This window comes from Maylandia zebra, linkage group LG1, assembly GCF_041146795.1.
Source record: "Maylandia zebra isolate NMK-2024a linkage group LG1, Mzebra_GT3a, whole genome shotgun sequence".
NCBI classification, from domain to species: Eukaryota; Metazoa; Chordata; class Actinopteri; order Cichliformes; family Cichlidae; genus Maylandia; species Maylandia zebra.
In genome coordinates, this window is record NC_135167.1 from 30,163,133 (window position 1) to 30,186,775 (window position 23,643).

The window sequence follows — 23,643 nt, forward strand, 5'->3', positions numbered from 1 at the left end:
TGTTGATCCTTTTTCTGAGCAAGAATCCTGACACTGTCCAAATGTGTTTAACTTTTTTTTGGCAGCAATAAACATGTTTTATTTTAATTAAGTTTAAAACTTTTTTATTTAATGTAAAATTATATTTTGTTTTCATTTACTTTCAAATTCTTCAGTTGCTAGTATGTATGTGTATATATATGTATGTATATATATATATATATATGTGTGTATATATATATGTATATGTGTATATATGTATATGTATATATATACATGTATATATTAGGGGTGCGACGATACACAAAATTCACGGTTCGGTTCGGTTCGATACTTTGGTGTCACGGTTCGATATTTTTTCGATACAAAAAAATGTTCATGCCTTTTTAATTTGTCATTTATTAAAATTATAAATATATATTTTAACTCAAAAGTACAGTTTTTAAATTTAATGTTGCTGAAACAACAAAGTAATAAAAAAATAAATCTATCTGATCGAGAAATCACTCATCTTTGGAAAAGAGAGTTTATTACAGAGAAATGGCTCTTTCCAAAATAAAAGCTATACTATCCGCTTCTTCTGGGCTATATTCTCAGCAGCATATTAAACATATCAGGTCCCCGTAAGGAGAATCATGTGCTAACGGCTGTCTAAATGACTCGGGTAAAGTTTGTACCATGCGTGCTTGTTGTTTTTGTCTGCTTCCACTTGTCTTTGCACTAGGATGATGTCAGAGTAAATGTGCAGTCATATTCGTTGTGTTCCCCACTAGTGCTGTCAGCGTTAATCTCGTTGAAATGACATTAAAGCCACAACACGGCAAATCTCCGTTAACGAGCTACCGCGGATCGCCCCGTGCATGGGGCTGGACGGCCAACACGTTAACGAGCTAACTGCGCTAACACACTAGTTCCCACCAATGTAATTGAGCATTGCGTGGCACATCCAACATACTGTTTTACTTTAGTCCATGACGCGCTTACCTTCAGGGTCATACGTCACATTAAAACCAAAAGAGTTCCAAACGCCAGATCTGAATTAGGGTGGAGGAGGTTCAATTTGCCATGTTGCAACGACAGCTTAACTTCTGTCTCGCTAGCTTGCCCTGCGCTCAGTGAATCTGCGTTCGATTACTCCGCCTAGGCTGCACTGTCGAGTGCAGATCCACTGAGCTCTCAACACAGACAGCATCGTCAGAAGGAAAGTTGATAAAATAAATTAAAAATTTTGTATTGTTCGATACATATGCATACCGAACCGAAAGCACTGTATCGAACGGTTCAATATCAATACGAGTATCGTTGCACCCCTAGTATGTATGTATGTATGTGTGTGTGTGTGTGTGTGTATATATATATATATTTACATACACACACACACACACACGTATGTATGTGTTGTTCACACTAGAAATTAGATATTAGATTTCAAAAGACAAAAAAAAAATCTAAAGTAAAGCACAGGCAGCCCATTTGAATTCGAGCTAATCTCTTGTACTCCCCTTCCTTTGCCACTAACTACATCAATATTTACACATCAAAGTAAACAGAGACAACAGTGCATCTTATTAGCACTGTGAAGTAAATATTAGTGTGCCCATCATGCTCGGCTCAGGCACAATAAAGCCTGGAATATTCAGCAGCAATTATAAAAATGCTTGCTCTGCTGATGCTGCCCGAAGTCCCGTCTCAATGACGCTTCCTTTCTGAAGGTTACACCATGTCCAGTGGAACTGAGGATCCCCCATTAACACCGCTCCCTGTAAACGCATCGAGTCGTTTTGAAAATTTCCATCATTAGCCTTACCTCCTCTGTGCCTCCCCACCCCCACTCTTAAAGAAAGAAAAAAAATCAATAGCATCTGCTACCCTACAGTTAAGCCTGCTTCGTTGCTGAAGGAGACAAACTGAGGGGGAGCTAAATTGATTAAGTATCCGTCTATTTTTAGAGATGATCCTCAGTTTGTCCACGTTGATGAGACAGTAAAATATAAAAGATGATAAATGCATTCACACTCAGGATTTCTGTATAGGTCATTATTTGCTGTAACTTTGCGATAAAATAAACATGAGCGTGTAACCCGTGCCTGCCGCAGCTTTTGAAATGATGATGAAACGGTGTCGGCACGCCTGGTGTCTGTTCACTGAGCGTTTGTCACATGTCTGCAGTGCTTGTGGGTAATTAGCATGTGACACGGAACATTGCTAAACTAACAAATGATGCAAATAACAGAGCTAATTTCGTGTTGTGGCATATTTGCCATAATTATCGACTCCGCCCACCTCTGCAGCCACCCGTGCGCTACTGAAATGTTAGACCCTTTAAGTATAATCATCATACATGTGACAGCAATCTGTTAATCAGCAAAGGGCTCTTACTTCCTTCAACCCTGTGTGCTCCCTCTCTCAGCTGCCTCTCAGTTTATTTGCTCTCCATATGTTTGAAGTGTTCCTTTGCATGAATTGCAGAGGGAAACAGTGGTGGAGGAAATGTTTGTATATTTACCATATGTTCAAATAACACCACACATTTCCCCTCACTGTTGGGAGACGTTGGGGCCACGATATTAATGAATCTTGCACAGAATATGTGCACACCTTATTTTTGCACCACTGTGTGGATATATTTATTTTTGGATGGATTTGCCGGCGTGCCGAGTGTCAGCCTGCACACGTGAAAATAACGTAGCTCAATTTCCATTTTTATGAACAAGCCTCTGTCAGGGAGACTGATGGAGAGAGATCTGCTGGATCAATGTCATTCTGCCTCAGGCATGCCAGGGAGCTTGTCCACTTCTTTAGACTGTCTTCAGCATAGTCTCACACACACAAGTACTTACACCTTGATATTCATACTCCCATTTTTCACAAGTTCACATTCTTCTCTCGCTATCTCTAGCACGTGTGACAGGTCCATACGCAATTTCTCAGCTGCGTAGACACTCAGCTGTAACCTTGAGTTGAATGATCGGTTTAACCAGACTGGAGGGATTCCTGATATTAGAGATGGGCGCTCGAGCTCAGTCGTGAAATGAGTTCAAACTTGACGCTAAAGCGTTTGTAGATAAATGCGACTAACAGGGTTGGTCGCATTTAAAGCCTCAACTGTTGTTGTTATTGTCAGAACTTCTCCTCTCACCCACACATTAACACACACATGCACCAGTTGGTGCAGGCTTTTGTCCAAAGTAGTAAGAATTATGTGCAGTGGGAGTGTGAAGCACCAACCCTGGCAGCGCCTGTGCTCTTCTCTCCCATTTGAGCCGTGCAGCACCACATGGAGCACACAGATAGATAAATCCTCGAGCGGTGTAAGATTAATCAGAGAATGATGGTGGCTGTTAGACAATGTCAGGCAAATAAAATGTGTTCCCCTGATTCTTGTTGATGGCAGTGCAAGAGCACAACTTGCCAAATTAAATCCCCTCCAGGCTCTTTTTGATAAACAGCATGAAGATAGTCTGGCAAAGTGTTAGGTCTTTGAAATTGTCTGTCAAAAGAAATAATTCATCCCCGTCAAATGTCTTGTCTCAGACATTTGAAGCAGAGGGTTTTGTTCCACTCACCTACTGAGGATTTTAAGTATTTGAAAGACGTCAAGTGTGCTGCAAAGAGCTTCATGCTAACATTATGCAGATATCATATAATCCTGTGAAAGGACCCCGGAGACACATAGTGTGATACTACAAATAAAAAACATAAGGATATTAGGTGTAAAGCTCAGCAGCTAATGCACAGCCTATTTGCCCATATTGCAAAAAAAAAAACTATAATGGTATACATGTTACTAAATTATTTAGTATAGTGCATTAACATATCTATTATCCGAGCAAAATCAATAATGTACTTGTGTTCTCTCTGTCCATTTGCTCCTTGTTGTTGGTCAAATCCTCCTCAGTCAGAAGAGAAACACAAGATTCATAAATGGTGCAGATTTATGGAACCTCTAAGACTGAACCCTAACCCTGCTCTGAGAAAAAGTAATGAAAATTAGAAAAGGTAATTACTTGTTCTGCAAAAACATTGTTTAATGAACTTAGAAGAACTTGTTTTCTTTAAGTGCAAGGCTAGCTCTTCATCCCTTTATTCTACACAAAGCTGATTTTAGAGATACTGCACAAGCATGAGATTGACATCAGTGTTATCATCAAACTCTTGGAAAGAAAGCCAAGCGTCATGCCCCCCAAAAATGGCTTAATATACCGATATGTATACAGAGTATAGCTCCGTCTGCCTATTTATACAGTGAAGGAAATTGCATTTGTGGGTTGAGCCTCTGTTACCCCAGGTGCAGACAATCAGGTGCCTGATTAGCACTTTTTAGCGATGAGCCCACATTCTGCCTACAGCAGCTGGATCACAGGGTTAAAGTGTGGACAAGATACCGAGCTCAGAACAAAAGGTAGTAGCAGAATAAAATGTTTGGCAACGGCAAGTTCTTCATGGGTGTAACCCACATACTCAACTCTGCTGCTCAACCCACAAATGCAATTTACTTTACACCATATATATATATAGATATATATATCTATATATCTATATAGATATATATAAACACATTGGTGTATATATATGAATAGTTATGTCTCTGAGTGGCAGCAGTGAATGGCCTGCCTCACCGGTTCCTTTCCCTAGAGATGAGTCTTGTACTTGAACTGACTGTTAAACAACAGGCACTACTGTACATCACTGTGCAGGAACAAAGCAATGCACAAAGCTTCCCATCTCCTGACCTTAAATCTAGTGTGTGTGTGTGTGTGTGTGTGTGTGTGTGTGTGTGTGTGTGTGTGTGTGTGTGTGTGTGTGTGTGTGTGTGTGTGATTGTGTTCCTTCCACCGTGTATCAGAGTATGTGAGGAGAGAGTGCCTGCAGGGGTGTCAGCGGAGGTTTAAGATATTCAGCTTGCTGTCAGCACCGACACATTTCTCCCTCTGCACCGCTGCACAGATATGCAAATCCAGCCTCCTCAGAATGCAGAGCACCAGATCAGCTTCAATTTATTCCATTCTGCTCTCTCTGCACTCACCCTCCCTCCTTCCCTCTCCGCTCTCGCCCCTGTCTCTTTCTCTCCCCGTCTCCTCCTCTTTCTAGCTGTCTCCATTCTGTCTTTGGTTTTCTGTTTGGTCTTCTGTTCATGGCATATGCCCTCAGTGAGGAATTGAGGGGGGATTTATTCTGAGCAGCTTCCAGCCTAAGCTTGATGCAAAGAAGCACATCATTCTTTCAATCTAGTACAACAAGAGGAGCCGGATTGCTTGATTGTGTGCGTTTAAGTACATATATTCTCACCTGTGCATGCATGCTTGGATATGTATGTTTTAGCGTTAACGACTGTGAGCGTTGTGCGCATGCAGCAATCTACCTCTCTTTCGCTTAGTTAATTACCAGCAATATAACAGCAGTGGCCTACATTGCAAGTGGTGAAACACAATTAGTCAGTTGCCAAGCCGCTCTCAAAAAGGCTATCTCACCAACACACAGTGTCATCAGTAATCTAGTCTCAGCATAATCTAAATGCCAATGTCTATCCTCTGTGATCCATCCCCATCCCGCACTACATTTACATTCTAATTAGATGTGGCCAAGGCCGCTTTATAAGGACCCTCTTTAATAACATGGCTGTATTCACCTTTTCAGAGTCCCATTGCGGCTGTAGAAAAGTAGGCTACACTTTATATTTTGTCCCTTTGACATTGTGGCTAGTGAGGATTTAAGTAGCTTTTCAAAGCCCTTGGCACATGAGTGTGTGTAGCCTGACAAGAGGTTTTCGTGTCTCTAGAGCATGAATTATAAAAAGAATTGTAAGAAATGGAGATGTGGTGTCAGCGCAGGCATAAAATGATAAGACTATACACATCGGCTCCATTTTGTCCATAATTAGGCATAAAGAACATTTAATTGTAGTCCCTGCAGAATCAGTTATATTATTTATTTAAGTAAGTTCTTGACTCTTCTTTCTAATAATGCCAACAAATTTAAACTGGAATTAAAGATTTCATTAGTAATCTGCTGGAAGCTCATTTTTAAATTCGGTGATTCATTTCTTGACCCATTAAAAGTTGTTTAAATGTTAAAAATCTTTATATGAAAGCAAAACATAGCATTTTCTCCTTTGCAAAAAACAAAAGAGAAAAACAGGTTTGCATATTTTCCACAGTTTTTCTTTCTCACATGAAAGTATACAACGAGAAATAGTACACTTAAGTCATAGTCGGAGGTAAAAGACTAAATATTTAGCAGCTTTTTAAAAAAAAATACATCAGTGATTGCTTTGCTTACAAGTTATTTCAAATTGTCCAAAAAACATTATTTTAAGTTATACATACATCAGATATAATAAGATTTTTTAAAGTTGGGGGGAAAAACTCCCAAAAACCAAATTCTTTGGTTTGTTTGAGATCGTGGTAGCACTTGGCACCGTATTTTCACGTCAGTTTAAATAGTGTAGGTTAGATAAACTCCCAGTCTTCTCTCAGCTTCAGTCTGGGGCTTTAAGAGAAACATGGAGCCTTTTAGACACATAATTGTGTTATCCTTAAATTAACACTGTCTGTTAATGTTGCAGACGGGCAGGACATGATAACATTTGCTGCCCTGCTCCAACATTAGTGATGATTATACCGACAGCTAATGTGGCTACTGGGGTAATTGCTAAAAGTTAAATGGCTAATGTTAATGTGAGTGCCGGCCAGGTTAACACTGATGAAAACTCTTCAATACTTCATTGTTGTTGAGACAGGAGCTTTACTGACCTCTGAAATTCCTCCTCCAGTGCTGCCAGTGTTATGAACATTAACTACTTAATTTATTAGTGAGGCAAGGTGCGTGGCTCTCTGTCTGCAGCAGTGTCATGTGAAGTTGTGTGTCAGCTGGAAGAGGCGACGACAGCACTGTTTGTATCGATGTTGATGTGAATGAGTATCTAATCCAATCGATTAGTGTTCAAGCTTCACTTTTTCTTTCACACTATTCGAAAAAACTAACTTTAACATTTAACCAGTGAGTCATCAAAACATAAACTGGGGTTGATCTAATCAGTAATTCAACAAATTGTTTCCCTTTTTTGCTAAAACGAAAAATCTCAAAGAAACATCTGAATCCATTCACTGTATCAGTCTGGCCTGCTTTCACTGTTAGCATTTAGGTGTTTTTTAGCAGCTCTTTTAATATGAAAATTGTCCTTCCTAATTTGCTGTGACTTGACAGCTGTTTAAACAACGCGCGGTGACAGGGCTTTCAGAGTGTTTGGATATAGCTGCCTGTGTTGGTGTTCTGGTGACAACGCATTGCTCTAACAAGAGAATTTGATAGAAGCTAATGTGAAAAGAATAAAACATCTTCTGGATGACTGCCCTCATTTTCACTCTTGTAAATGCTCTCTCAACAGTGGCAAGCCTGATTTCCATTTTGAGCTGGCAATAGGTGCTTTCACCAGCTGTGGGAGAAGATTGGTGGTTTTCCTTCTTAACTGTATTTCTAATTACAAAAGTCATGTTTAAAAATGAACAGCAATGTCCTTCTTGGCTTTGAAGTAAAATTATTCGACACACATCACAGCTCGTTTTGAACCAGTTGAAATGTGATGTTAGTGTCTTCTGAACAGCACAAACGGTAAGAGGAATTTCTGCTCTCGTCAATTAGTGAGTCATAATTTTGAAGTGCTGTCATTTTTCCAAATCGCTATTACACTTTGTTTTACTTTCTTAAAGCGACAGACCACTCATTACCTGTCCTTATCTGGTGTAGCGGACATGACTATGAAGCTGCAATACAATAATAATAATATGTCATATTGGGGCATTTGCAGGTAATGACCAGCAGTGTTTTTATCTATTCAGTACTTCATTACACTTTGATACTCCTGTTATTTAAGTTTGGAAATCGTGATCACTGTCTTCAATTTAAATATGATATATATATATATATATATATATATATATAATATAGTCTGTATTACAATATGACTTCTTTGACTTTATTAGTACAGAAATGCATTTCTTTTGTATTTCTGTAAGCCTTCACATGTCAACAGCAACCGGGCTTAGCTTTCTACATGTAAAGGCTTAATCAAAGGTGGAAACATTCACAACCTATAAAAGGTGTTTGTAACTTTAAGAAACTGATTTGGTTTTTAATTCAGCTATAAGAAAAATGGGTGGTCCAATATGGCTTCTAAATTCTTCGTTAGGTCTAATATGACCTTTATAGATTACAGTGTATAGTGATACAGTGGAAATAGAAATAAACAACAGAGAATAATTATCTTCACATAATACATCTCATATAGCTCATGGTGTCCCGTATTTTTCAGACTATAAGGCACATTTAAAATCCTTAAATTTTCTCAGAAATCGACAGTGTGCCTCATTTATGAATTCTGGTTGTGCTTACTGACCTCGAACCGATTTTATGTGGGACACAGCGCTCACAAATTTGTCAAAAAATGTTTTAGTACGACTTCGGTAAGCTATGAAGCTGCACCGCTTGATGGATTGTCAGAGCATTACAGCTACTGTAGTCAGGAGCCTCGCGGAGTAATCTGAGTCCTAAACTCCGTCCGCTTCAGGTCCCAAAGTCAAACGAACACTGCGGCATCACTGAGAGTTAAAAACTGTCTAAATTCTTTCATCTTTAATACAATTATCAGTGTTGCTGCTTTACCAGGTGTAACAATTAAGTTTAACATCCAGGCATCCATGAAAACAGAATTTATTACATTTAACAGAGTTAGAAGTTAGCGGGTAGTTAGCTCGCTAGTTTCCACCTAAACATGATATAGCATGTTCTGACTGAGAGACTTCTGAAAAAATTCAAACGTACAGCTCTGCTATCACTTCCAACATAAATGAAGACAGAAAACTAAACAGCAGTGACTTTTGTAGGGTTACTGAAGTTGGACTAGCTGGTATATAATGATGTGCTACGTAATCGCTAGCTATACAGCTATGTTAGCATAGCAGACCCATTCATAGACAGCGCGCCTTATAATCTGGTACGCCTTATGGTCCGAAAAATAAGGTATTCTTTAATTTAACCAGTTGAACCAGTCTGTCAATTTAAATATATAATGAGTAGCTTCGATAAAATTCTAACTGTGGCTCTTTCTTGTAAAGCACAAAGCCAAAATGGTAAAGTTGGTTCAAGTGAGTAAATTTGAAACTCTAATTTGTTTAAGCTGCATCTCAGGGTCTTTAATTTTCTCTGGGATTTTAGTCGAAGATTAAAGAAGACATTAATGCTTAGACACAGTTCTGTGGGGGAATGCTAAATAGATACATAAAACACAGTGAGCCCCTGTCAGTGATCTTACAATTTATTTATACTTCAAACAAGAAGTGACACAGTCTGCAGAATTCATTTTATTTTCTTCTGCGGCACTCATGTTGTCTCCAGCTGACTTTCCTTTGTTTCCTCTTGCGAATGAGAATCAGAACCCTGTGGCCCTGACAATATTATCTACTTGAAAGGAACACATAATAAAACCATATGCTTTATTTCACACCACATAAAACCTCAATAAAGCTCACTCCAAAAGGCAAAACGAAGTGATTAAAAAATCGAAATGGAATTGGTCGAAATTTTTTCCAGAGCTTTCGTTACCAAATTCAGAGCTGTGTTTGCAGACTCCTTTGTCTGTTGGTGATTAAAGGAAATAAGTTATTGTGAAGTAATTCTCAATAACAAACAGCTCTGCAGCAGGCACAAACTTACACTGCCCACACATGCTAATCTGTGACGGTCTGATGGTGTTTTCTGGAGGAACCTGCTCAATCTTTTGTGGCACATTAGCCAGCCAGCTCTCAGAAAGTAACAAACCTCATTACAGGCTCCCCTGTAATTGTGCTTGAAAAACCGGCATTATTATTTCATTGAAACCAGCGGCGTTAAACTAACGACGCGTCAGTTAGACAGGTCAGGCGTCAGCAGTGCTGTGGCAAAGTAGGACATGTAATGCACGCCTTCCAGAAGGAACATCCATCTGCTCATTCACTTTTATCAGCAGGATATGAGGTGTGAGCAAATACCAAACAAAACAGTAAAATTCTGGAGAAAGAAAAACACTCCTCTGAATCTCTTCTTGTTCTTAACAATTTGCCATTTGGTGTGAAAGACAGTTGCAAAGTTTGTAAAAGGAAAAATGAACAAGATGAACTTCATTAATGCGTAAGCTGTTACAACACATGTTTGGTTGCTCAAAATTCCTTTGCAGTCACTTTTTCTTGTTCTGTTTTGTGACAGTAAAAGGTGAAGAAGAGCTTTTATATCTTTTATCGAAGAAGTGTAAAAGATTTTTAGAGGCGTTCGTAAATTGTCATACCAGCACACCAGATTCATCACCTGAGCTATTTCTTTATTTTGATTTAAGCTACATCCACACAGGGAACAGTTTGCTACTCGTGCATCGCTTTGAAGGTGACTGTCAGCTCCCACTGGACTTTCCAGGCTCCAGTTGCCTAGGTAACCCTGTAACATACTACACTACCTTGTCATATGTCAATCAGTGATATCCTTCGCTGTCATTGGTAGTCACTTCAATCGCTCACCTTGAAGCTGATAACAGATTAGCTTACACGCCCCTAGTGTTCGTTTTATGTTTTTCATGTGTGTTTGCCACTTCACTTACTTTTTGTTTACTTTTGTTTGTGTGGATGCAGCTAAGTGTAAAAAAATGTGTAGTAGTCTCAGGCAGATATAGAAGTTTTCAACTTTGAGAATATATATTTTTTCCACGGCAGTATCGCCTGCAAGGCATCAAATTAAACATTATTTTCATCAAATGTGGAAGAGCAAAAAATTAGTGAATGTTAATTTCCTGAGCTAATTTGGCTCCAAGCAATTCCTGAAACTTTTATCATCTGTCTCCAGAGGTTTGAATAGATGCAGGGAATTTGAAATTCTTTGTCTGACAGGATTTAAGCTCGGCTCTACTGGTTGTCCAGTTTATCAGAAGATTAAGCTACATTTTGGACGTTCTTTATCATTTGTCTTTGCTGTGCGAATGTAGACGAACGGGGAAGGAAAAACAATCACTAGAACCACGATTACATAAAGGATGCGTCTAATGAGAAGCTTGGAACAGGTTGGAACATGTTATAAGATTAGATCAAGATAAGATGAACTTTATTTATCCCCAAAATTGGGAAGTTATTGCGTCACATCAGGCTAACTATTAAACATATCATATTACAAAAAAGCAGACAGCGACTTGGATGAGGAGGAACCAGGTCATATGAATGACACACTAACAAGCAGAATGAGAGAAGATCAATGAGATTTAAAGCACAGGGAACAGCTGATTGGCTCATCAACGGCAAGCAAGAACACAACTAGACCAGAGTGATGATAATAGTTTGATGTAAAGTAATTTCTGCCATTAGTAAAACTTTAGGAACAATTCCTTTGTGCTACAACAATATTCATATATCATAATCGCACATTCCCGAGCATTTCTCTTTACTTGCTAACAGTTACATGAACCTTTTTGAGCTAACGGGTCTAAAGCAAGGACAAGAATGTGTTAAAATTAATAAATGTATTCCTAAGATCTAAGCAGACACATTTGTTTTCTTATAAAGATAGCACTCATTGTATGCTAACGTGCTAAAAAGGTAACTGGCTTTCAGAGCTCCTCAGACTCCTCAGATTGAAGTTACCCTGTGATACATGCGTATCCAGTCATTTGCCCTTTTCCTAATAATTTCCAGGGACAGCTTCTTAAGAGTTTTTTGTGTAAATGTCTTATAAAACGTTGCCTTGCAAAATTTGTACTTGATATTGTAAATTAGTAAATTATAAAGTCTTTATTAGGGACTATATCAGTGTTGGCAATCTGTATTTAAAAAAAAAGAGGCCTCACTTTTTCCTTGTTGGAGGAGAAAACAGCTGCTATTGAAAAGGCGATGTTTTTGTACTTAATTCAGTGTGAAGTTTTTAACTATGATATCACCTTAATTTGAAAAGACGTTAAAGTGAAATGTGAAATATGCAGCATTGATGATGAGTACTCTTTGTCGGACAACCCTGAAAGCTGTGAAAACTGAACCATGGTCTCGTTTTCACACGCGGGATCGCCTCCGTTGTGTAATCAATATGTAGACTGTGTGGCACAATTGTGTCAATGTTACTTCAAGCTCACACTGTTAGACTGATTACTCCCAATGGGCCTCTTTCCCTAAAAGTAATGACACTTTTGTATTGTTCAGTTTTGGGGGTGGGTTAAAACTTGCCATTATTACAGATGTTTGTGTAGACGTCTGCAGAGACTCCACCTCTGTCTCAGTTTAGTTTAGCTCATTTTTGCTGAGTTGTAGTTTGTTTGAAGCAAAATTCTGCTATAAGACATTTTCCAAAGGCCAGGAGAGTCGACAGATGTCTTATCTCCCGATGCAGCCCTTTAACGACGAAGATGTTAGGATTCAGCACTTTCAGTTTTTGTCTGCTTATCTTGAAGTTTGAACTGTTAACCTGTGGGGCCAGACGGATGCCGTTCCAACCGTCTACTTTCAGTTTGTCAGAGGATGTCTTCATCACTCAGTTTGTAACGTTGAGAAACTGACAGTCATGCTCGCTTTCCGCAGAAGCTAGCCAGGTTTGTGTTTGAGTAAAAATGGGAAGAGCTCCAAACTGTTTTTATTTTTTTCCTCCAAATTCCTCACATTGCTGCTTTTGCTACTGTTTATGTTTGCAGGTGAACTGTAACACTTTTTTCAGTGCCGGCAGCGACTGAGTTGTTCTGCTTTCAGAAAAGAAGCAGGAGAAGTGAGACTGAAATTGAAAACAATTTCCGAACAAAACCAGGACTGATGTGCAGCGATATTCAGGTTCCCCCTTCATCTTTTTACTTTAGGTTTCTGTATCAGAGTGACACAGCTGGTAGTACACAGACATCCGTCTTTGTTCTGTCAAATGCAAGAAATTGGAATTTAGACTCACCTTACAATGGCAGTCAGTTTTTACCCTGCAGCTTTAAAAATTAATATAAACTTAAGAGCTCTAACATGAGGGAATGCTCAGTATTTATTTTTTTTGCTTGAAATGTTAATGGAGCTGTGTGATTGTGGATGACTAAGACTGGCCACTGGCAAGTTTGAAAATTTACAGTACTGTGCAAAAGTCTTAAGTCACCATTCATTCCTTTATATTTTGCTTGGAGGACGTACAGCGTATAAGGAAAAGCAAAGTTTGTACATTGATTTTGAAAGTCAGCATTCATTCTCTAACAAAGCCTGAACACACTCCTGATTACTGTGGATCATTGCCACATTGAAAAATGAAGGGGCTGTTTGATAAGATCCCCAAAACCACTGCCTGAAATGCAGACCTGAACCATTACAGAGCCTCCACCATGTTTTACAGATAGCTGTATATACTCACTGTTGTACCTTCAGACATATTGAAGATGATTTAAATCAAATTTGGATTCATCACCCCATAAGACCCCATTGTCTCTTTTGGCCCAGATCTTGTCTAATTCAGGGTATTTTCTCCCTGTTTCCCTTCTATAAAGCCAACCTGAGGTCCTTTGTGATGATTAGATGGATAAGATGAAGGGCCAGATGTACCTCTCAAGTCTGTCAGGTCTTTCCGCTTTCTTAAGGACATGACTTTCAGAAACTGTTTACTGTTCTGCTATAGATATATATTTTTAGGCCTCCCACTTCTGTTTTTTCCACAGTACTGTATGTCTACTTATAACCAGACTCTATACATGTACATGGTGCTTATGAGTTCCAGACTGGGGTTTTTAAAGACATACAAAATTGTATTACAGCAAGATCGCGAAATTATTTAAACTCTTTATTTATACTTGTTCTTACAATTGAAACTACAGCACAACATTGAAGAAGAAAAGGTAAACGGAGCAGTAACAGAGTCTGAGCTCTGTTTTGTGTGGGATTTTCGAAACACCGATATGAATGAGCTATCATCATGTCCTCACTGCTCTACATTCTCCCACCAACCAGCAGCACCTTTGCTGTCCCTGCCTTGTCAGACACTGGTTCTCTAGCGAGTTGTGACGAACTGTCATGTGCGTGACTAAACCGGCTCAGCAGCCCGCTGTTGGTTGGAGAAATCACTCAGCCATTACGGCCCCTCAGTTTCTGTGAAAACAGCTTCAGGCAGGAGATTTGGACAGACCAAGAGATAGAGAGAGACTGTTTTCACTGCAGTGGGAAGCATGGTTGATGCGTCTCCCTAACCCCTTGCAAACAGCATGCCAACACAAGTCTGAAACAGCACCTTCTCTATCCACTTGTAAATTCACCAGCTCGGCAGCACAGGAAGGGAATGTAAATTAGGTGTGACTAACAGCAAGATGGGAATCCAGGCAGTTTTTCCCCTCCTCTCTTGCTGTTCTCCCCTGGCTACTGAGGGCTTTGTACACATCCACTTTCCTGCAGTGCTGCAGGCTGTCAGCTTGGTTTCACATGCAGAATGACTTGAGCTGGAGGTGCATAAGCTGAGGCCAGATATGGTAAAGAAGATAAAAGGGCAGATCTGCTGAACTGGAGTAGCATGAAAAAGGCTACAGGATTTGTGATTAATTGGGTGCCCTTTTTCTCCTTCTTCAAAAGCCACTGGACCAGCGTCATACTTACTGAGATATGGGAAACACCACTGCCATTTTTGACTTCCCTAAAACATTTGAGCTTTGTTAACCAGCTCAAATCATTTATGTGTGATGCAAAACCCAAAAATCAGCCAAAGATGCAGTCAAAGAAAAACAGCCAGGCAATGACGGAATTATAACAACCAGATTGAAAACTATTAAAAAAAATAATGTTCATTGATCACTTTCTGGTGCGTGAGTGCACTTACAGGCTGCACTATTTTGGCCCAAATCATTGAGCAACAAACCATTTCAGTGATCAAGCAAAAATCCCCTCTCAGTGCAGGCAGACGCAAGTTTGCCCCTCGTAGCGATGCTGGTGACTTTTCCTTTTTCATATCTGTGTTGTTTGATTGTGATCAAACAACAGTTTCTCGTAAACCCAGTGCAGTTCTTATCTGGCACTGTTTATCCATTTGCTAAACCACGATAATTTAAAGGAAAGACACAGTTTGACATCTTCAAGTTAAAAATTGAAAGAAAAATTAGGACTTTTTTTGTCATGTTAGTCTAGAAGTTTTTAACTCTTTGATAACATAAAGTAATAAAGGAGAATTTTGGACTTTACCCTGGATAACGCATTGGTACCTCGCACATGTTCAAATCACCTTGCGAGGCAGCTGGATTCGATCACATAGATCACAAGAGAGTCCTTCATCCCAAGGCTCTAGCTCTGTGTTTGTGGCTGAAACCCGGTCAGTACAGTCCAGTCAGCTTTCAGTGAGGAACTAGTGGTCAGTCAGTTCAGCCATGTTTTAGGCGCAACAGCAGATAAAAAGGTTCCTCCAACCATCTATTATTGTAACTTGCATTTGGCTGCAAATGACTTTATGTGGGAACATCTTACAAAAATGATATCAATTGGCTAATGATAAACTTCATAGAGTTCAAAGTTACTCAAACTTTTGGATTATTTTTGATTTTCCTGGCTTCCCGCATCGTCTGGTTTATTTCGTTGACGTCTCGCGTCAGGGTAACATTCAAAAAGAGGGCTGGGACTTTTTATCTTGCATAAAGTGACTTAACAAATGGGTTACTACTAACGAGTTCAGCAACATTTAAGCTCTTCAAATGGTCCTCTAAGAAGCTAGATTTAAAAAAAATCCAGTTTAAAAATTGTATTTTTGTTTTATCCTTTGTGCTGAAAACATACAAAACTGTGACTCAGAAACAAAGATTAATATCCAACCATGATTTCTGTGTACAGTCACAGCCCCGCTCTCCAAGCACTATGCCTGTCATAGACTCTGCACTGGTTATGGTGAGATCCCAGTGGGGAGGAGATACTGTTGAAGGTGTTATATTCAATCACAGCGCTGATGGTTTTCCACTTTCCTTTTCAGCGGTGTCATCGTTTGTAGGCATAAAGTAATTTCCTCTTGTCAAACTGTCTTCATAAGGTGTGTCAACATGTGGTTAATGTGTATATGCATAGCTGTTCTAAGGTTTATTATTCAGGTGCACTGGGATCTGTGTGTAATAAAAAGACACAATAAGAATACCAAAATCAGCCTTTTTTTTTCTATCTTTGAGTGCGTAGGCAGTTACTCTCACAGAAAGAGAAACAGCAACCAGCCAATTATTCTTGCGATTATTATTGCAAGGGAGCGGATGGGCCTGCATGTTATTGATGTCAGGAAGGATGTCAATGGACCTCCATTTCAATCCAATAAATACTCTTTGCACTGCTGCCCCTGGATTTTCAAGGGGGGTTATGCAAGAGTGCTTTCCATCGACGGTGAGCCGCGTTCTCCCATTGCGCGTAATGGGAATAGTATGCACGCAGTCATATTTGTTAATACGTAAGGAAAGTATCCAAGTGCGGTGCGTATCTGTCTTTCTGGCACAGTATGTTTTACAGGGCTGATGATGGAGCTGGCCCTCTGCAGACAATCGGTGCTTATTTTATGGCCTCCTCCCCAGCTGCAGCGTGTGGGCAATAAACCTTTCTCCCGCAATCTCCAAACAGTGCAGCAATCAATGGGAAATTATCTCAGCCAATCGATGGGCCAGGCTTTCTGTTCCTCCCTCTGTCTACCTCTCCTGCTGTCCTCCTGTATGTATCCCCTTTCCCCCGTACACCCACCCTCCCCCCACACTTCTCCTCCTCATCCCTTCTGTCTCATTTTTGCTGTGTCTCTGTTTTTTCCACCCACTCCCTCTCCCCCAGCCCCCTCTCACTTGCATTTCCTCTAGCTCTCTCAGCTCTGCTGCGCCTATTTTGAAATGCGACAGCTCAGCAGCTCCATTAACAAAAGTCGCCTTCACACATGGAGCATGTCACATTACCGGACTGACTTTCCTGTTGAATATGAGAGTCGAACTTGTTGTGAAGCCCAGCGTCTGTGCTCCTTGTTGCCGTCCTTGGTTTTCTGTGCCCAGTTGCATATAACGATGTTATTTTTCCATATTTCGCTTCAGGGTGTATTTTAATAGGTTTACAAAATTGCCACTTCTCAAACTCTCAGACTAAGTACCAAGTGGTTTCCAACAGCTAGTCTAAAAGCAAAGTAAATACCGAAGGGTCAAAGAGTTTTTAGTTTTTTTAGACTTTATTCTTCAGATTAACTCTTGAAGGTACTGATGAAAAAATAACTTTTTGAAAAGGCTGAACTGAACAAAAGAAACAGCTTTCATTTTCCTGATTTTATAATCACTATATTTATGTAGGACAGCATGGGGGCAAGGTGATTAGCACTGTTGAAGGCCCTGGGTTCAAATCCACCACCACGCTAGGTGTAGAGCTGTTCTCCCTGTGTCTGCGTGGGTTCTCTCCGGGTACCCCGGCTTCATCCCACAGTCCAAAGAGGTGAGGTGAATTGGTGTTCCTAATTGCCCATAGGTGTAAATGGTTGTGTGTCTGTCTTGGTGCATTCCCGAATAAGGTGAAAATTCTGAGTTCCCAGTCGGAAATCTTTTGTGGAACTCAACTTGGAAAGTCGAGTGGGAAATCCGAGTAGACCATCATACCCTGAGTTAGCAATCCAAGATGCTGACACTGAATGTAAACAGTTATCTTTGGATCTGTACTCCCACTGCTGTGTATTTTCGACTGACTTGATAAGTCACTGAACACACTGACCAAGCTTGATCCGTGAATGCGTTTTTTTAAGCACAAAATAGAAGTATATGCTGTGTTGCTAGGGTTACGTGCATGGCCCTACCTTGCCAAGAACCAAAACAAGTCCTGGAAAGCACCAACTCTGGAATGACGTCATCTTGAGTCCCAACATCTGAGTTCCGACTTATCTAGAACGCATCACCTGGGTTAGCCCCGCGACGGACTGGTAACCTAGCCAAGGTGAACCCTTCCTCTCGCCCTGAGGTAGCTGGGATAAATATAAATATATTTGGATATATTTATATTAACACAAGATCAAATGAAGAGCTCTCCTCAGCTCTACAGAGCTTTTCTTTGATATCTTTCCCTAAGAGTTTTGGTTTTCTCTCACCTTCTCTTATCAGAGGTTCTATCACAGCACTCTACTGTGCTCAGAGAAAAGGCTTTTGAAAACAGATTTAAGCTGTTTGGCACATCCATTTTCACACAAACTCTGGAGAATATTGGGAGAATCGCAGCATTACATTTCTAAAAGTAAATTTTCAGCGCTGCTTCAGACTCATTCTTACTGAGAATTCTCCTTTTGGGTGAGCCGAGGCGACTGTGGACACAGCGTGTGCAAGATGAAGCACAAAATACACCCATTCACCACGAACTGTCTAATTAGGTGAAGTGTTCTCTCGTGAGCACAATTTGACATCGCAGACTGTGAGCTTGGTGGTTAAAGCTGTTTACAGGTCTGAAACTGTCTTTGGTAAGTGGAACATAGCAGAGCATTTATCAGCCAAAGGGCTGGATGGACTCAAAAACAAAGTGAAGATTGAATTGACAGTGACCAGGTGCCTGTATTTGTAGTAAATGCTAATCCTTCTCCGTGTCTGCTGGAGGTGAGGTGTGAATAGGACCTGTTTGCCAACACATTCACCATAACACCTTCAGGAGGTGATATGTCAATGCCGCGTTGTCACCTTGTTGCACTGAACTCAGGTGGCTTAAAGATTCATTAATAGATCCTCCCGAAGTTGAGACCTTAAGACGATCTCTGCAGCTTAAGTGTCACGTAAAGAAGCCCACATTTGAGTATTGGAGCTTTTTTGAATAACCTGCCGTCTTCGACCTACTACTGGTTGACTCAACTGTTCACAAAATAAATTAAAATGCAGCACACTGGCTGTCCTTAAAATTGCATAACTAGTCATTTTATAAGGAAACCCAATGCTTCCCACAGATTGACCTCTTTGGGGTGCGGTTGGGTGGTTTGTGTTCATCAGGCTTCCAGATATTTGGAGTCAGCCAGCATCGCTCCATCTTTGGTTTTAGATGAATTAACACAGGTTGGAAAACTGTTGTTGTGGGCAAAGAGTTTTAATCAGCTTGAGTAACTCTGCCTCGTCTCTTCTGTTAGTGTGCTACGTGCTCTGCTCCATCCCTCCCCCTCTCATACACAGTGACAGCCATAGACTGAAGTCTTTGGACAGCAGAGGAGAGAAATTAGCATGACTATGCAGTACTGTGAAAAAGGTTTGAGTCACCCCTCGTTCTAAACTTTTTGCTAGGAAAATGGGAAGTAATTGAGGTGCAGTTATTTTTTTGAAATGTGGAAACATGCATGCTAATGCAGCATATAACACAAAAACAGAGCTTGTACAAATTTAACAAGCTCGAAATTCAGTATTTGGTGACAGCCTGAGCTCTTTTAAGCTAGCTTTCTTTAAGTAGTGTTCAGGGATATTTCTCCGGGCTTCTTGAAGGACATTTAAAGCTCTTCGTTGGATGTTGGCTGCCTCTTGTTGTGCTCTCTGTCAAGATGATCCCACACTGCTTCAAAAAAGTTGAGGTCCGGGCTCTGGGGAGGCCGATCCAAAAAGACTGATAGTCTTTGTATGATTTTTAATGCTATGGCAGTGTGTTTAGCATCATTGTCATACTGAAAAATGAAGCTTTTGTCAATCATATGCTTTCCATTCTGAATTCATAATTACATAAATTACATAAATTTTGACAAGATCGCCAACACTACTGGCTGAAATGTAGCCTAAACCATGACAGAGCCTCCATCAAGCGTTATTTACTGTTGTTACTGTTGTTCCTCTCTCTGATCTGAATTTAAAAAAATAAAATTCTTTTGCTTAGTTGTCTGCCATGTAAAGACACAACACTGGTCCAAAGAAGCAATTTGAAAGACTTTCAGAAAGCCTGGAGAACTGTATGTGTTTTTCATTATGACTAACAGGATTTTATGACCTATCACTTTTAGAGGGTGTCAGGGTGGGGGCTTTGTTTTTACGTCAGGTTGCCATTGTCACCGAGACAAAGTAACATGGACAGTCTAGTTAACGAATGCTTCAAGTGCTTGTTTCGATATCATGTTTGTTTCAGTAAAAATATACACAAATGTCACTGTGTCAAATTGCCAGTGGCGATTTTTCCTCGATTTTGATCCCAGCTGTCACTCACACAGCACTAAAAGGAAGTTTTTGTGATTTTGTTTTGTTTTTTTAAAGGCTGAACAAGTCAGAGAAGTTGAAGTGCTAGAGAACCCTTCAGGGAAAATAAAGTCTGCTTACGCTGGCACAACACCGCTCTGACTTCAGCTCTTCGGAGTTCAGCTGCCATCTCGATATTTTATGGTTTAGTCATTGCGCTCTTAACATCTAATATTTATTTTCCTCCTAAAATACATGCTACAATATAACCACTCTTAGACCTCGTCTGCTGGATGGCTCAGAAAAGCCTTTTTAACTTAGGCTGCGTTTCTGTGTGGGTGAATGTATCATTACAGTAATCTTGGATAACCTTTTGGCAGCACTCACCTAACAAAATTCCAGGGGTGTTTCCACACCTAAGCAGCACTCGCTCCTGGCAGAACAGACACACACTGACAGCCATTCAGAGAGGTTTGGAAATGGTGAGCAAACAGCACTTCTCCTTAACACCTTATTTATGCTGCTACTACCCACAGAGTTCAGCCATAACATGACAACATGAAAAGAAAGCATAAGTGACAACCACCGCCCCTGCCTGTCACACTTGTATAATTTTTTCCCCCTGCCTCAGCCACCGGGTGGGGGGAAAGCAGTTAATGTCGTAGTTTGACAAACAGGAGGCTTGTGTGAGGCTGAGAGACACCGGGTTATTATTTGCTTCGCAGTAAGAGACGGGGTCAACAAGGGGTATGGAAAACCGGCAGAGGTTGTCCTGTGCAGAATAGGGACAGAGCAGTAGACCGCGGGCTGTAATAGAGAAATTCTGAATGTGATGAAAATTCGGAATGCCGCTCTGACAGATAACAAGTTGCACTCACGATAGATTAGGAGGTCAGCTCCGGTCAATGGCTGCGAGAGTTTTTGTTTACGCGCCATAGCTACAAGCATTGGTTTAAATAGCAACTCGATAAAATCCCTCTTCAACATTCTCAGCTGTTTCATCGGTGTAAACAGTCGCAGCAGAGGTTCCCATGAGTTTGGTGAGCAACAAGTTGTAACCGTGGATCTACAACAAAAGCGGCTGCCTGTGTATGGTTTTACAAATAGAAGAGCATTAATCAGCAAGTTTGTGCAGGTGCTGCTTCAACTACCAAATCCAAAAGATTACCAAGAAATCCTTCACTGATGCATTCTTGGCAGATTGGAAGACATGCAAAGACATAAATTTGTAATATTTATTTGTTACTACTGACTTTTCATATTTCCTGATTTCCATTGACTTCCTGCTATTCTGTTTGCTACTGATATAAATTCTGTCTTTCTGCTGGAGATAAGACTGTTTGTGCAGATGGACTTAAGCCAAGCTGGGTGTTAGAGGTGTCACACAAGGATCAATATTAGCCTCCTTACTTTTTACTGCACACATAAATAACTTTTATTTTTCTGCACACTGCAGTATCCAGTTTGTATGCCGACTGTTATGGCAGTGAGGATACAGGAGTTGTAGAACAAAATCAACTAAACCAAGCTAGTGCTGCAGGATCAGCTCAACTAATTGCATAACAACAACATGATAATGAAAATTTCCATTAAATTGTCAGATGATGTGGTTCTCCAGGCTCATCCCGTTATTTTCCTCTAAGCTCCTCTTGGGCTATCTTAGGCCTGACTTAGCTGTTGTAGAGCCTACGATGCAGCCTTGCTAATTGGCCGCTCCTAGTTGTGGTCTTTTTCTTTCTGGTTCTTACTGTCTCTCTAAAAATGCAAAACCTGTGAAGGCGTAAATGCACAGAAGGAAATGACACTGCTGAGCAGGTGAACCACAGTAGTTTTGCTGGCAGTGTCGACCTGACATGTAGTTACTCGGGATTTGCACGTCAGGTTACTACCCGAAGAAGTCTGAATTAGTCATCAGATGAAAAGATCTTGTGCCAGAGTTGGCCAGGCTTTTTTTTAAATGTAATTTAGCAAAGTCTAATCAGTCCTACCTGTCCTTGAGAGCTGTGCATATTGAGGTGAACCCTCAGTATTTACATCCTGACGCCTCGTCATGATTGTACACCAGGGCAATGATACGAATCGCTTCTTCTCTTTCTGACGTGTGATGTGAAGGAGGTTTTCTTAACTGAGGAACCAGTAATATGACCATGCACACCAGTGGTTTTGCGCTCTAGTGAGCCTCAACTTTTCACTTTACATTCGAAAGATCCCCACTTTGAGACCAGGAGGAGACACAAACAAGCTAGTGTGATCAAGACCATATAAATGTTAGGGTTGCATCAGGAAAGACATCCAGTGCTTAAAAAAAAAAAAATCTCTGTTATACATCCAGATGCTCATCCACTATGGCGACCGCTTGGAAAATAATGGAGCAGAGCTGAAAGTACCTTCTTCTGTTCACCTGATCGTTTGGAAACTCCAGAAGTTTTCTGCTTGTTTTTTAATTGTTTTTTGTTTTTTAGCGTTGTGACGATTTCTGTCAAGAGGGCCGATCTTGATCTTTAACCTACACAGGGTTTAACTGTCCAATGAGCCTTTAAAAATTATGAGACTATACAAAGTGGCTTTAATTCTAAACAGTTATTACAATGTTTATATTAAACCAATTGAATTAAAGCGTGACTGGTTCATTTTAAATGCACTGTGGTTGTGAAAGAGAGGATTATAGGAAACTCCTTTACATTTCAGGTAGTGTTAGATCCATACACGTACTCCTTTTTATCAGCTTTGTGTGTTTAGCCATCGTTGCTGTTGAATTATACTGAATCCAAATCAGGGCTGTATATGTATATTAAAAGGCTGTGGGCTAATCTCTCTTTGTCAGTGAATAAAAGGTCTCCCTGGTCTTTTTTCCTCATCATCTCACTGTCTCCGTCTCTCTCTCGGCTTGTCTTTGTGCATCTACCCGAGTCCGCCTGTAATCAGCAGGCCTTGAGCTCTCAGAAAGGTCACCCTGTCCCTTTGATGGTGTTTTGATTCATCCCTTCCTCTTTTCTCCACTCCCACCCTTCCCTTTCACCCCCATTTTTTTCTCACAGGGAAACTGGAGAGCCACTACCACCAGGGTGCCAAGAAGGGACTGGTCCCATCAGCTGCAGATTGACTGTAAAGGAGAAGCTGAAGAGGACAAAAAAACCAACTTCTTTCCCCCCACCGCTATTTTTGCCAGGAGTTTCCAGAGCTGACATATTATTAGTATCAGTTTGGTCTTTGTTTTGAATTCCTGGTATCTGTATTTAATTAATCAATCCTGGTTAATTGTATAGAATACAAAATTGTACGATTACAACTTTTGTGAATGCATAAATAATTTTCTTTCTTGTTTTAATTAAAGAACGCGTTTGGCAAAATGGAAAAAGACTCTTTTGAAATGTTTCAATGATGCCATTTTCTCAGGGTGCAAGAGATCATTTTCTTTTTTTAATGTTTTTATTAACCTGTCTGGTTAAATGAGGTGACAGGGGAAAAATGAGTTCAGCTTTATTTTTAGTTGAGAGCATAATAACCACAGGAGAAATGCGGTTCATCTCTTCTCAACAGAAGCAAGCCTGTCATTACCCTTCTCA

At 40.3% G+C, this 23,643-nt stretch overlaps 1 protein-coding gene across 2 annotated transcripts in view; it reads left to right on the forward strand.

The window, feature by feature from the left end:
* Positions 1-23,427, forward strand: part of trip4 (thyroid hormone receptor interactor 4) — an 87,217-nt gene extending 63,790 nt beyond the window's left edge. For both annotated transcript variants that reach the window (XM_004557975.5, XM_004557974.5), the window contains one exon: positions 23,116-23,427. In XM_004557975.5, the coding sequence (XP_004558032.1) occupies positions 23,116-23,262 (147 nt within the window). In that variant the 3' untranslated portion in view covers positions 23,263-23,427. The remainder of the gene's footprint in view (positions 1-23,115) is intronic.
* Positions 23,428-23,643: the final 216 nt, after the last annotated feature.